This window comes from Neoarthrinium moseri, assembly GCF_022829205.1.
Source record: "Neoarthrinium moseri strain CBS 164.80 chromosome Unknown scaffold41_Wmoseri_CBS_16480, whole genome shotgun sequence".
In the NCBI taxonomy this organism is placed as follows: domain Eukaryota; kingdom Fungi; phylum Ascomycota; class Sordariomycetes; order Amphisphaeriales; family Apiosporaceae; genus Neoarthrinium; species Neoarthrinium moseri.
This window is the reverse complement of record NW_026055155.1, coordinates 233,009-246,846: the sequence shown is the minus strand read 5'-3', so window position 1 is coordinate 246,846 and position 13,838 is coordinate 233,009. Positions and strand designations below refer to the sequence as shown.

General features: G+C 54.4%; 4 protein-coding genes across 4 annotated transcripts; all 4 read right to left on the bottom strand.

Moving 5' to 3' along the window:
- Positions 1–1,358: 1,358 nt before the first annotated feature.
- Positions 1,359–2,231, bottom strand: JN550_009245 (uncharacterized protein; the record flags this gene model as incomplete). Its single annotated transcript, XM_049321296.1, has 1 exon — positions 1,359–2,231. One exon carries the CDS (start codon positions 2,229–2,231, stop codon positions 1,359–1,361), a length of 873 nt encoding a protein of 290 aa, XP_049168821.1.
- Positions 2,232–4,765: 2,534 nt separating this feature from the next.
- On the bottom strand, positions 4,766–6,219 carry JN550_009244 (uncharacterized protein; the record flags this gene model as incomplete). Its single annotated transcript, XM_049321295.1, has 3 exons — positions 4,766–5,223; positions 5,274–5,483; positions 5,565–6,219. The coding sequence occupies 3 exons, from the start codon at positions 6,217–6,219 to the stop codon at positions 4,766–4,768; spliced, it is 1,323 nt and encodes a 440-aa protein (XP_049168820.1).
- Positions 6,220–6,862: 643 nt separating this feature from the next.
- Positions 6,863–7,597, bottom strand: JN550_009243 (uncharacterized protein; the record flags this gene model as incomplete). Its single annotated transcript, XM_049321294.1, has 1 exon — positions 6,863–7,597. The coding sequence occupies one exon, from the start codon at positions 7,595–7,597 to the stop codon at positions 6,863–6,865; it is 735 nt and encodes a 244-aa protein (XP_049168819.1).
- A 1,682-nt stretch (positions 7,598–9,279) lies between these two features.
- Positions 9,280–9,946, bottom strand: JN550_009242 (uncharacterized protein; the record flags this gene model as incomplete). Its single annotated transcript, XM_049321293.1, has 3 exons — positions 9,280–9,532; positions 9,685–9,857; positions 9,932–9,946. The coding sequence occupies 3 exons, from the start codon at positions 9,944–9,946 to the stop codon at positions 9,280–9,282; spliced, it is 441 nt and encodes a 146-aa protein (XP_049168818.1).
- Between the last annotated feature and the right edge of the window lie 3,892 nt (positions 9,947–13,838).

Here is a 13,838-nt window from a genome sequence, read left to right as displayed (position 1 = left end):
CCCGAACGCCCTCCCACGTACATTCGTCTCCTTTTGTTGACCTGTCCCCCAACATGTGAAACTTCGAAAAGTCCTCAGAGTGTGACTGCATGACACGCTCTCAGGGCAAGGCTCCTCGGCAAGGGATTGGCTGCGATAATTTTTTGCCACAGATTGAGGCTGAGCATTTTGTTGCCGCGACATCCAGCGATTACGAAAAAAAAAAAAAAAAACTCGCCCCCTTGCCTGTCGAGAAAAAGCACAAACTTGCTATATCGAGTGGCCATAGGTGTCTGTATCAGGTTGCTATGGCCGTGCAGCAGCAAGGTTCTTGGGGGGTGACAAGGTTTGCTATTAGTTGGGACGGGCCATGCGGCGGCCTGATGGCTAACCCTGTTGCACTCCAACAGGAATTGAAAAGGGCACACGCGGTCATTGAGAAGGGAAATCTTCTTTCATTCATATCTCTCATTCTTGATTGAGTGGTGTTCTCCACGTTGCACGTATCATCATTGATCCCATTGTTCGTCGTATCAATTTGGAGGGTCGCATCATCCCGTGATATCAAAGAAAGAAATCCACCGAGTTATACCCTATGACAACTCCGATTTGCTGGTTGGACATGACCAATGTCAATCATTCTCGTACCGGCAGCCTTGCTTGTTGATGTTGACGCCACCTGATGAGCCCTTCACAAGGAGCAGGTGACCTCCTGCCTTGACTAGGACACGGGCTCACTGGTGGTCTGTCAACATGTGATCTCGCGCAACACACGCAACATGCGCCACGGTGGCCGGCACTCCGCGTTGGGCTGACCAACACCATCATCCTTCTTCCAGTGAAAAGGGAATGACAAAACCTCAAAAATTCCACCATTCCCGACAGACTCGTTCAGCAGGTCTGCATACAGCTTGTCCAACGAGGCAAACCGGTCCCATTGGCAAGAGGCACCATTGCCAGCGCTGCCCAATGCAACAATACACCGCCTCATGACCAATTAAGAAATGCACGCAGCCCTACCGCACTAATCCGCAGGCTGTGTCGGCAACTGACTCATCAAGGCAAACCCCGATTCGCGGATGGCTGCAGAGCTTAAGGAAAAGACCATCGAATAGAAAAGAAACACCGAAAAGACATCCGAGTCTGACTTTGCCCGGCATATATACCAACGAACCTGTATGCTTCTCTTCAGCTCGGTAATGACAATCGTAAGTCAAAATCCCCGAGTTTCACCGCTAACCAACCTCATCATTGCTTGAAATGTGTTCATGCAAGCCTTGACCCTTCTCTAAACGACTCATGGGGTATCATGCAACCAGCGCTATTTCCGAGACCGATGGAGAAAGACGGAGGCCAGCACACGTCGAGCTGGCGAGCGACTAGCGGTGTCCACGGGCTGACTGCCGCTGTCTCCGTTGCTGTCGCTGCCTTTCCCTGTCCTCTGCTCTTGTGTCGTAGGGGACGTACTCTGAGCGGGGTTGCGAAGGAGGAATAAAGTCATGGTTATAAATACCCTCCATGGTTCTACTGGGGCCCTCGCACCAGCTCCGAGCCGTATCGATAACATCTTTCCCGATGATGTCGTACTTATCCAAGTGGTCGATAAAGTGGTAGTCAGGGCGCATGTCCCAGACTGTATAGCGCTCATCTCTGATGTGATCGCGAATATGGTGCATTCGATACTCGAAAATAGTTCTCGCATCGAACCTATGCTTATCTGCATGATAGTCGACTTCGTCGCAGAACCAACACATGGACTTCGGAGGCGGTCTATCGTGGAGATGGGAGATGGTGTGCTCTATCCAGTTGTCGATATCTTCCAGGTCGAAGCTGGCGTCGCAGCCAGTATACGCGGCAAATTCGCATGGTAGTACATATATGCCTTGGTTCGGGAGTCTGGCAGCGATACGACCAACGACACTCTCGGGTAGAGATCGTCTCGACGGTCTGGTGGAGGGTGATGTCGACGGATACGACCCTGCCGACCCCTGGTATGAGGAACGGTCCCAGGTGCTGCTGTACCTGGTAGAGGATGTCGTCTGACTTGTTGGCCGGCGATGTCGAGACTGTCTGGGTCCGGCCGAGCTACGCATCAGCTCGGGCAGCATGCGATAGTCGGGGATGTTGATTTCGGCATGGGATGGAGTGGGAGGTGCGTATCCTGTTGCGTTCAGTTGGGAGAAGCGGTCGGTTGTTTGCGCCAGATCGTCTACGAGACGATAGATTTCGTCCATGTTGAATGCCGCCGCCATGATGACACCGATGCGCTTGGGTGGGCGGTGAGTTGTGAGAGAGGTGTTGACGCGGGAGGGTTAGGCCTGGTACTGCTGGACAGAGCCAAGAGACGATTGTTCACCGTGCTTTGCTGGTTGGTTGCGCCTGTCGAGCCAGCTCTGGATGCCGCGGGACAGTCGTGGATCGGCTCGCGACGGTGACGCGGGCAGGAAATATGGGGGAGGGGTCCGAACCAGAAGCGGCGTGGGAGAATCCCAGAGTCATCCGATTCTCGACAGCGAACTCGCACCGGGGGCGGACGACGTGGCAGAGAGTAGAGATTGGGGAAGGTGGGGAGCTTCCTGGTTGACGACGAGAGTGTGTCTGCGACCGCACAAGCTTCTAATTTGATGGGCGGCACTGCCCTGATGGTATCACGGACGTCTTCTCACTCGAGACGCAAAATAGAGCGCAGCGTTTGGTTCGTCCGACGCGTCAGGTGGGTTGCGATGAAGAAAAGAGAGGGAAGGGCAGCAGGGAATGATCGCCTTTTTGGTTGCTCTGTCGTCCTGATGAGATCCGTCCCGGGCCCGGGGAAGTTGCTGGCCGTTTATAAAGCACCCAGGGGGGATTCCGGGGTTTACAAGAGTGGGAGGATTAGAGGTGCCTTTACAGGGCCGCTCTATTGGCTCCTCGGGTGCTTCCCGCGCTCCACCGCATTTGCATCCTTGACGGACACGGCCGCTTTAGCTGTCATATTTGCAGCTCGAGTAAGTATCAATATCAGAGGGGCTTGTGCCAACTCATACTCATACGTTTAGTAGTGTTGGCTCGCTAACTGGCATATTGCAGACGATCCCATCCGCGTCTCGCCCGCACTTGGCACACGGGCTTGCGCCGCTAGCCAAAGCTCTACCCGACGATCGACACTGCAGCAGCGGAAGTGCTAGGATTGGCAAACGCGCCGTCGGATGGATCAGTTCTAGTTAGTCTGTCTGAAGACTGGCTGGCATGACAAAGACGACGAAACAGCCAGCCCTACAGAAACTCGGGACACGACGACTTGTCATGTATGTCTCAGACCCGAGCGCAGCGTGGGGTTAGGTCGGGTCGCAACCAAGGCTGTCAGACGAGTTGTTGCCGTTTTGTGACGACTCGCCTCGCGTGCATGATGGGAGTGACACAGGTGTTGGACAGCTTCGTTCCTTTCCCTTGTCCCGGAAGCCTGCAACAGGTGGCATGAGTCAAGATACTCGTGATCTGGGGATCACCTCGAGCCGAGTCGCTGTACTCAGTCTTGGGGAGCGAACCATTACAGCGCTGATTTCCTGCGCCTGTGCATTGTCAGAGAGCTCGGGGCGCCGGAATCCAATTGTGGTTGTTTGATCCTTGCTTGCTGCTGCTAGAGGGTGGAGACTGCAGTATAGCATCATGCGTCTTGTAGAATGTCGTGAGTCACATGGCAATCAACCAACAACTATGCGGCGCTCCGATCTGCTGTTGTAACTCAGCGCTGGCTTGTACTAGGTGAGTTTGATGGCTCTGGTATAGAGTAAGGGCCTCCTTCACACCCGTGGCTTCATAGTCGACTCATCGTAAGCCTATAGGGTTGCACTGTAACGACTCTCTAGTCACACAACAACCCCTGCGAATGTTGCAATGCTCACTGGCCAAAAAGCCAGCTCTACCCAGACAAACTGCGTTGAGATGGAGGCTATAATACCGGCTATAACACCTGCCACATTCACCGGACCGCTCCTCCTGTGGGCGGACTTGTACGAATAGGTTATCCTCGGTACAAATGCTGACTCGACAGGGAAGCATTAAGAGGTTGCATAAAGCACGGCCAGAGCGGCTTGTACGTTGGGCAGCAATCGTACGACAGGACAATCTCGCGTACACCGAGTCCCATGATAGTGACTTCTCAGATGAATGTGTTTGTGAATCATGACAGTGTGCCACTTTCCCGCAAATTCACGCTGCTACGTTGGCGTCAAGTCCCGCTGTTGGGGTGCAGGTCTGAGATGCTGGCCGGGCGGCTATGGTGGGCTCGTAGCGGGGTGTTATGCATGCGCACGTCGCTACCCAACGCCATTGGGCCCTTGCCAGGCTTGCGACCTTTGCCCGGTTCTTTCCTACTGTATCCGTGTGAGAGTTGGCCGCAGAGCCTCAAGTGTCGGGGTTCTTTGGACGGCCCCCCGTTTAATTTTTCGTTTGAGGTCCGCCCACCCTCGTATAGCCGGCACCATCAAACTAGGATTAGTCATCACGTCAACCTCCGTACGGCAAGCTCAGTCAACCGGTGAACCCGGATCAACGCATTCTGGCTGGCTTCCAATTTTCTAGAGGCGGCGACTGCCGGCCTTGTCGCAAAGTATTGCTCCCGTTAACCTGGGACGCAGGAGCTGCTTGTGCCGATTCCCATTCTAGACGAGATTGCAGTGAAATACCAAGAGCCGGAGCCTCATGGACGCGTAATGGATGCAAACAAACGCCAATAAGTGCTAGCCGCATAGCTTAATTGTTAAGCCCACCGCTTCTTTAGCAAGAGTTTCTTGTTTGATTGGATGGGTCATTCCGGGCTACAAAGCACCCTGGCTTTCGCCACTATATTTCGGAATTGTGGATGGCTCCCATGTTCGTCCCCAGATTTCACGATGCCGGGAAACGTTACACAACATATTTCTCTTGCTGTGAGGCTATCCTCGTCCTCGCCACCAATATCTTCCATCTCTGTGGAATCGAATATAATCTTCTGATGAGGTAAGATCTGTGGCATCGTTACCTGAAACACGGCTTTCTGCACCGCTAACCTCCGAGCCAAGTCGATCGAACTAGTCACAAGCACGCGCAGTGCTTGATCTCGCGCGTCTGTCGTGTTGGCATCTGTGATGGAGCCTAAAATTCGATTGCCTTTCGAGATGACATCTTCGGTGATGGCATTCGTCTCGCCTTGCAGCTTTTGCGTGGCCTCCTTTCTAATCATGGTCAATGTAGTAGCGCGCCACTGGTTTGCGTTTTCATCCCCGCCTATCCTATTGTCAGTCATCGCTACGAGTTGCCATCGGGATGAAACTCACTCAGAGAGGCCAAACACTCCTCTGTCCGTTGAAACTGTGTTGCTTGATCTTTCGACAGGCCTACAAAGTAGGCACTGAATATCATCTCCACAAGGATGGCCGAGATGATTGACTGTAGCAATGGCAGCTTGGCAGTGGATGCTAGCTCCTGGTACATTGGCACTAATTGCGAGAGTTCGTGAACAACAGGTTGGCTTGCCTTTGATAGATCTGTGTTCAAGGTCAGTACCACGGCAAGGTGAGATGGCCCAAGGGCGCAGCATGAAAGCCAAGATGATCCATAGGACTCACCAAGTTTAGCCCTCCTGAAGTGCTTGATAGCCCACTCCTGCAGCCCGTTCCCAAGCCTGGTCATGTCGCTCCCAAACAGGTCATCGCTCTCCTGCTCGTCGGAGCGGGTGTTGGTGCTCAGCCACTTCTTCAAGCCGACGAGGTCGCCCCTGAGCCTGCGGATCTCGTCGTCGCGCGCCTTGATCTCGCGCTTGAGCAGGTCCCAGCCCTCCTTGAGCTCCTCGCGCTCGCCCTCGCGGACGTCGATCTCGGCCCTCAGCAGGCGCAGCTCCGTGTCGGTGCGCAGGAACTGCTGGTTGAGGTTCGAGTGCTTGGCCTGCCAGAAGGCGGCCGTCTCGCTCTCGTTCTGGCTCAGGCGCTCTACCTGGCGGGCGAACTCGGCCTCGACCTCCAGCAGCCCGCGCTTGAGCTCGGCGATCTTGTCGTCCTTCTCCTTGAGCAGCGCGGCGGCCGACTCCTTCTCCTTGATGCTGCCCTCCTTGATGCTGCCCGCGTCGTTGCCGTCGTTCTCCGGCCCCGGGGAAGACGAGGAGGGTGGCGGGTTTCCCAATTGGGCGCGCGGCGGCGGCGCTATGATGCTGCTACTCCGAGAAGAGGCGGATGAGCGGGCGGCGTGAGACGACGTGGCGGCGCGGCGCTTGTCGGAGCTCGCCATCTTGGGCGTTGGGTTGGCAGGCAGGATGCGATTGACCTCGGTCTCTTCAATGATGATGTTGCTACATGATCCGCCGACCCGACCTCGTCTTTATAGCTAAGCACGCGACGCTGATGGCGAGTTGTGGTCGATTTGGCAGCTGCCTGGTAACAGGCTGGTGTTTTAGTGAGGCAAGGCTGATAATGTAACACGGGAGGTCTATTGTTAGGCTGCCCCTCAGCAGTGGGGAGACATGGGGGCAAGCTCCAAAAGACACCCGACGGCTGGAGAGGGGTGAGACCAACGCTATATCCGGCGTGCTTAGGGGACCAGCCTAGGGCTGATATAAGCCTCCATCCCTGGTGCGCAAGGTACCCAGCTAGCGAATCAACCATAGATGCACAAATAGGCAGGTCAAGGTACCTTGACTAAGCAGTCATCCATGTCCAGACATGTATGTAAACGTATTATTGACCACGCCAGACACGGCGATACTGCCCCGGAGGTCCATCGCCCGAGTTCTCTTTACTTTTTGGGTCCGAATGGTTGAAACGAACCTCCTGGTGGCCTCGAGTATATCTGAAGGGGCCCCATGTAAGACACTGTTTTTCGCCGTATACTCAAAGCAGTAGACCAATGTTCAGATTGCAGGCGCTGGACCCCTTCATTCCGTCCCTTCTACGTCAATCTCTGCTTCGACTTCATAGGCCTTGTCGTCACTGTCCTCTACATCCTTGGCACCCATTCGGCAGATGGCTATCTTCTCGACAGGCACATCCCGCATCCACTCGTAGTCATCGTAACGATCCAGGATACCCCGGGCATCTATGGTTATCTTCTCGTGCTTCTTGCCCTGGCGCCTGCCCTTGACATAAATGGTGTTGATGATGGTGGCGTGCAAGAGGAGAGGTCTCTTATCGTTCTCCATGACGTCAGCCTCCTCGAACGTCTTCTTGACTTCCTCGCAGAATTTCTGGAGTATCCCATCAGGGTCCTCTGGAGCCGAGTAGAGTGTGGTGGCTTTTGAAGCAGATTGCATCGAATGTATGCCTTTGAGTGTGACGGACAGCAATGGTGGAGGTGTGCCGTCTGCTTCTTGTCCATCCTTGGCGGGCGCCGCGGCTTTGATGTTGGCTATTATGCGCCTTGGGACAATCGTTTTGAGCAATTCTACTGCCTTTTCTAGGCCCTCGTTCTTCGGGAAGCTCATCACTCCCAGCGTGAGATGCAATGTCCCAACGGGCCGGATCGCACCGGCAGGTATGGCAAAACTATCCGCACTGGTGACATCTGCGCTGAAAGACTCGAGGCTAGAGGCTAGTTGGGGCCGTGACGATGTCGTAACAAGTGGAATACACAGGAAATGAGTGGGAAATCGCTTAGGGGTTTTGGGGGGCATTGCGGCTGCTCTTCTATCCCGCTTGTTTTTGGGGCGAGGCTGGTTTGAATTCTGATTGAGCCCGTGAGAATGTCGTTGGCCAGCCGGGAGTGGGTTGAGGAGGCCCTTGATGACAGACTCAAAAGCGTTGGTTGTGAGTTTTGATCGTCGTTAGCTGTGAGGGGATGCCGAGTACAAATGCACAAGCTCCAATCAGCTGCCCCGTGCAAGCCGGTTTTGGGCAGTGGTCGACTGCAGTACAAGGCGAAGAGTGGGCAGTTGGCTAATGATGTGATTGTATAGTCTGTTGTGTTCCGCCCGACTCAGAATGATCTGCTGGCGCCCTGGGCGAAGCTGGCAGTCTGACTACTATTCTCTTCGCAGGATCAACTCGAAGTTCAATTGGATCCAACTAGTTGTTGAGATGCGACCTGGGTTTTTTTTTTCTTTTCCCTCTCCCATATAGCACGTACTTCCGGCGAGAATGTAAATGTCCCGTTTGGTTGTCTTTGCCAGGGACTGTCACGTTCAAGGCGGGGGTTTTCAAGAGGGACTCAAACTGGATTTGCGCGCCAACCGATTGGGAGAGCTTCTCAATACAAAACCTGAATTGCGTTGGAGAAAAGAAAAATTCAAGTGAATTTCTGCGTCAGTTGGATGGAAGGCTGTTTCCGACTGTGATCTGACCTGGGTCCAAGCTCGGTTTGCCGTTGGACATTGACTAACAATATGGATGGAACGAGGCTCACAAGACCCTCGAAAGTGCAGGGCCGAGTTTGGCTGTGGCTGAGCACGGAGTAGACTGGCCGAATATGAATCCGGCTCCGGTGATCCCAATGGGTCAGGGGGGAACAACCCCTCCTCTTCTGGACCCTTAGAAATTTGTGTACTAACTAGAAGTGCCCCTCAGCAGAGTAGGGATCTGCTTCAAAGCAGAAGCCAAGGCGCCTCCGACACCACGTCTGCTACGAAGCAGAATCTTCAAATCCCAACTCTGTGTCCAAGGCCCGACTTCATCGCGTTCCATTGTCTGCAACAGAGCAGAATATTTCTCGAGTGGCTTCGCCCACAACATTACGTCACTGGCAGAGCTGCACGGATGACGTAGGGGTGTGGTCCCCTGGGGGAGGGTATGTCGTCACTGGCGAACTAGTCTGAGGCTTTCTCTGCCTATGCACAACAACCCTGGCCTCAACGTCGTGCGATGACAAGACACATGCTTGATGGTGGAGTTATAGGTAGGCAAGCCGCAATGTAGAGAAAGTACATAGCCATTGGAATGAATAAATAAACAGCCTTGCTCGCAACTCTGCATGTCACGCGTTCCGGCAGATGCTCTGACTGATATAAAAGGAGTCGAAACCCCTGATACCTAAGTTACGTGCATTCTTGACCTAGACTCTGGCGCGCGAGATTCTATAACACCAAAGCTTGCATCGTATCATCTCCTGAAAACAAGCATCCGGTCTATCCTGAAAACTACGAACGAAGGCGGCCCGTGCAGAGATGGGTATCGTTGAAGTCAACTTGAGATGGGCGGCCGGACAGTGTCCACCGCCGGGGTCGCCCCAAGTCGAGTTCTGAAGCACAACTTCCTCTCCTCGGTGAAGGAGCCTGCGAAGGAAAATGCTTGAAGGACCTGAACGGCCAGGAGTCGAACATGAGTCCGTACCAAGTCTTCTTGTCCGTGTTGCCCTGGCCGTCTAGGCATTGCCGAAGAACTTGTTCAAGATCGTTTCGGCCTCGTGGTACTCTTTCTTGCAAGCCTCAAGGGTTGTGGTAATCTTCTCCAGGCACACTTTCTCATCAGTCAACGGCGATCCGTTCTCATTTTCCTTCTTGCCGTATCGTTGAATCTTCTCACAGCTGTCCTTGACCTTGGTAAGCCCAAGGGTGGCAGACGAACCCTTCAGGAAGTGGCCCAACCTGGACAACTCCTCAAGGTCCTTTTCCTCTCTGGAAGACAGAACACAAACAGTCAGCAATTGTTCAAAAAAGCTAACGGCATTCCCAGGCACCCTCCCAGGCAACGTTGCGGGAACCAGAAAAAGGGGGGCACGGCTGCTGTCATTTTGGTGGCCAAGGCCGTGGGCTCGAGGACTACTCACAGTGCCTTGTCCATCTTCTCGAAGGTCTCCTCGGCTTGCTCGAAGAAGCCCTGGACGATAGATTGGCTGAACTCGCGATCACTCTCGTCATCGTCCATCTCCAGGATCTGGCCGAAGGTGACGGTGTCGATGGCATCCCCCAGGTCAGGGAGATTGGGGTCCCCTCCATCAAGCTGTGACGAGCCGCGTCAGTACTCGGGGTTGCTGTCGAAAGCCTGGCACCACACGATGCCCGTTCCAAACTCACATTGTCGCTAGCCATGTTGATCTAAGAATGCGCAAGCAGCACGATGGCCCCTCTCCTCGGGTGCTATTCCTTTTGGGCGCTAAGGTCGGGCGTCAGAAAAAAAGTGTTCAACCAAGACGGCGGGCAGTCAGCAGTGGGCTCAGGGATCGACCCTAGACTCAGGAGTAGCGAAGCGAAAGGGGGGGCGGTCTGGGAGTGTTTAGGTTAGGGGAGCCGCAGGACGTTGCTTCGCCAGAAGGAATCAAGCGTCACGTCGGCAGGCGTGGTTAAAAGGGCGGCACACACAGACAACACGCACCGGAGTCCAGGGCGAGAAGGCTTTTGGGAGTGGGGTCGAGGGCGAGGGTGAATAGACAGAAAGTGTGTGCGGTCGGGGGTCGTGTCGTGGGTCAGCGAAGGAACCGGCTTTGCGGTGCCAGCTATGCTGGATTCAGGCAGGGAAGGTGGTGTGGTTGGAGGGATCATGGGGGGGAAATATCAGGTGGAAGAAGGCCGTCTCGTCCGCCACGGCCACCTGGGCAGTCGGTACAGTACAGTACTGTACGGGGTGGTTCATTGGATTGGCATGGGAGCGCCGGGAAGGGGTCGCGAAGCTGAGGACCTGGGACTGGGCTGCTCCGTCGGCCTGCAGCTCTCACGCAAGTGGCCTGTGGCCTGGCTACCTTACCTTGTTAGAAGAGATCCTCTCCGGGGGAGGGCTGGCTTGGACGGGCTCGTTCACTAGCGAGAGACCCTGGATTATCAATAGTAGCAGACCGATTTGCGCCCGGGGACTTGGGGCCGCTGACAGGACGGACGAGCTTCGATTTTGCTGGGAAAATCCGAAAAGCGAACTTAAAAAAGGGACCCGAGGGAAGGAAGGGGAAGCGTGTGCCTTGTGTGTCGCGACGGTTGACGAAATGGATCAGCCTCGACAAGTGTTGTGGGGTTCAAACTAGAACACAAACTTGAGCCGGATCTAACAACGCCTGACGATAGATCCGCGTCGCCTTGTACTCCGTAGACAACCATCCCGGTACAAACTGTCTTAAGAACCCGCACTATTGGACCCCCCGTGAGCGCGAAGCGGCACCGGGTCCTCGTGGAGCCTGCCTTTCCATTCCTTTGACAGAAGGGAAGAAAACACCCTGGGCCCGGGACGATTGCATCCTGCAGTCTGGTCGTGTCGACCCGTCAACACCCATCAAACCCATCGTCGCGCCGCCCGTGCTGCCTCACCTTCCGGTTTCGACCCTGCGATTCACGCCAGTCCCATGCTCCTCTTGGATCACGCACAAGATTGCTGACCGGGCGGGGCAGCCAGAGGCACCGCTACCTACGCCATTCCTCGCGCAAAGTCTATATAAACGCATGCGAGGCTTTGGGGATCGACACTCGAATTCCCCTCTACTGTCCCCCCCGACTCCCGGTCCTGGCCTCCCTCTGGACCCTGGATACGGATATCATATATCCAACCCTGGCCAGTTCACCTACGACGCACAAGCCTCTCGACCCGGCAGCCCAGTAGCGCCTGGGGATCGTTTGCCTTGTACTTCTCATGATTTCATCGCCAGCTTCATTTTCGTCAGGCGCGTCCACCCTGAGCTGTCCAACACCCCATCTCCGGTTCTCTTGGCCCCCCTCAGCAGCATCGACCCGCTTCTAGACCACTGCTCCCCAGCGCGTTGTTCTCATGGCTGACGTCTGACTGCATCATACCTGGCTCGTTTTGCAAGGGCGCCGGAACCAGGATGTCGCTTTATGGAAGCGTCTTCGCGGTTGAAACGATTGGGCTATTGCGATACCTATTTTCTTGGAGACAAGCTTCAATAATTACCGACGCGCCTTTCACAATGATATATTGACATGCCAGCGCATGCCAACCCATGAAGACGGCTGAACGAGCGAGTCATGTATCGTCATGCAGGGTCCTTCTTATCCAGCGGAACACCACCTCTCAAGGACAGGCCAATGTAGAACATGATGCTGAAGAAAGCGCCCCGGTTGCCGGCCTACACGTATTTGATGGGTGCCATACTACCTCGTCTTCCCAAGTGGGCCGCCCAGGGGCACGCGATCCGACAACTGGAGATGGAAGCAACCGTGACTAACAGATTAGGTACGCTACAGGAGTCACCCTAGTCGGACGGATCCTGAGGACCTCCCGGCCTCCCAATTCCTCGTCCGAGCTCTGCTCCGTAACCACCTGCGCCAGACTCCTTCTCGAAGCCTGTCATCCACAGTTTTTGTCGGCCGTCCAGCCGTCGTCGCTCCCAGGGCTTTCAGTTCAGGCGTCGCTGTGGGGCGCCATGCACCAAATCTGCAGGCTTGCCGACGTCATACCGCTCTAGGAAGGGCCATCGTCATAGGTGTCACCCTGCAGCACGTCTCATTCGGTGCCCCGAGCCACGTCAGGGGTCTGGGACCCTTTGAGCCGTTCTGCAAGTCTACTGTGTTTACTCACACTGTACACTTAACTTCCACTCTACTGAAGGCTGTTATGGGTTTGAAAGGGCTGAGAGGTGAGCAACAGGGGTCGTGACCGAAGATGATGAGAACTGTTCTATCTTTAGGCCCGCTGCTGCATCTTCTGGAAGCATGATGATGAAGTATCATGTTAACACGTTTTTATTTACAATCAGACTTTCTTTCATGTTGACGCTGAGAAGAAACACTGATTCATCTCTGACCGCTTCAGTGCTTCACAGACTGCCGGGTTTTCTCTAACGGATTGGCCAAGAAATTTCAAGACCCGGGATTACGTCGTATTAACTTCTTATAGGGTACTTGGGATAGCTTTTGAGAACGGTATAGCTAGACTATAGGCCTATACCCGCACACTTTTCCCCATCCTGTCACATACTTGGGCGGGATTGATCACAATCAGTACCGACTTAGGTACGATCACAGCCCACGTGTCCACCGTCATGAAGGTGCAGTCGCCGTTCTTTACCAGCATGTCCTTGAGGTGAGGTCAGCCATTACAGATGGGGACGTCTCCATGATAGGCGAGAATCCATACCATTCGCGTTGGCGCCCGGCTATCTCATGCAACAGACTCCACGGCGGAGTAGATCCAGCACCGTGGATTCTAACAAGTTTCCAACCTGTCTCTCGGTAAAAGACTTGTTCAAACGGCATACGGCCGGCATCGCCGTGATGGCATTTGGACGAAACATCGGCGTCTTTGTCTTCTAACTACGCTGTTGATTTTACCACGGCATGCTGAGTCTCTCGTTTTCCTTACGTTTTTGGGCTCTAATCTCTTTTGAAATTCGCAAACTCATGCCGAACCCATACTTGGGGTGAACAGAGCGGGAACGGCATGGTCCCAAACTCTAGCAGGCGCCAAGTGGATGCGATAGGAACAGCTGCCAGCCTTGACATCCTCTGATCTAACCTCGAAGCTTGCTCAGCAAGCCTCAAAGATGTGGAAAACCAAAGGGCCAAAGTACATTGGCTCCGCGACGGGAGAATCTCACGGTGGGCATGGACGGTGACTGACGGGATGGCGACGGTCTGGTTACCGTCTATCTCCGGCCGTACGAAGCATCTCAGAGTCCGCATGCGTATGCAGAGTCACGTACCCAAAAACCTGTTTTCGGCACCCCCAAGCGCCCAGTAGTAGGTCAGGACTGCTCTGGACCGAAGCACCGAGTATCCACATGGCGTTTTCGGTACTGCTGCGTATCACTGAACTTTTGCCAAGCCACAGGAAGCTATAACATCTTCTACGTGGGTGGCGGTGATGATCTCGGGTAGTGTGTGCTTCAGCGAGCACGCAATGCCCGGGAGTTACTACCGAGGATCGCAAGCGTCTGTCTACTTCAACCGCACGCGTCTTCCCACTAGGATGCTAGAATGATAAGCATCACAATATACGTTGTGTAAGTAGAAGAACTATCTGCATTCGACTAGGCCTTTTTCT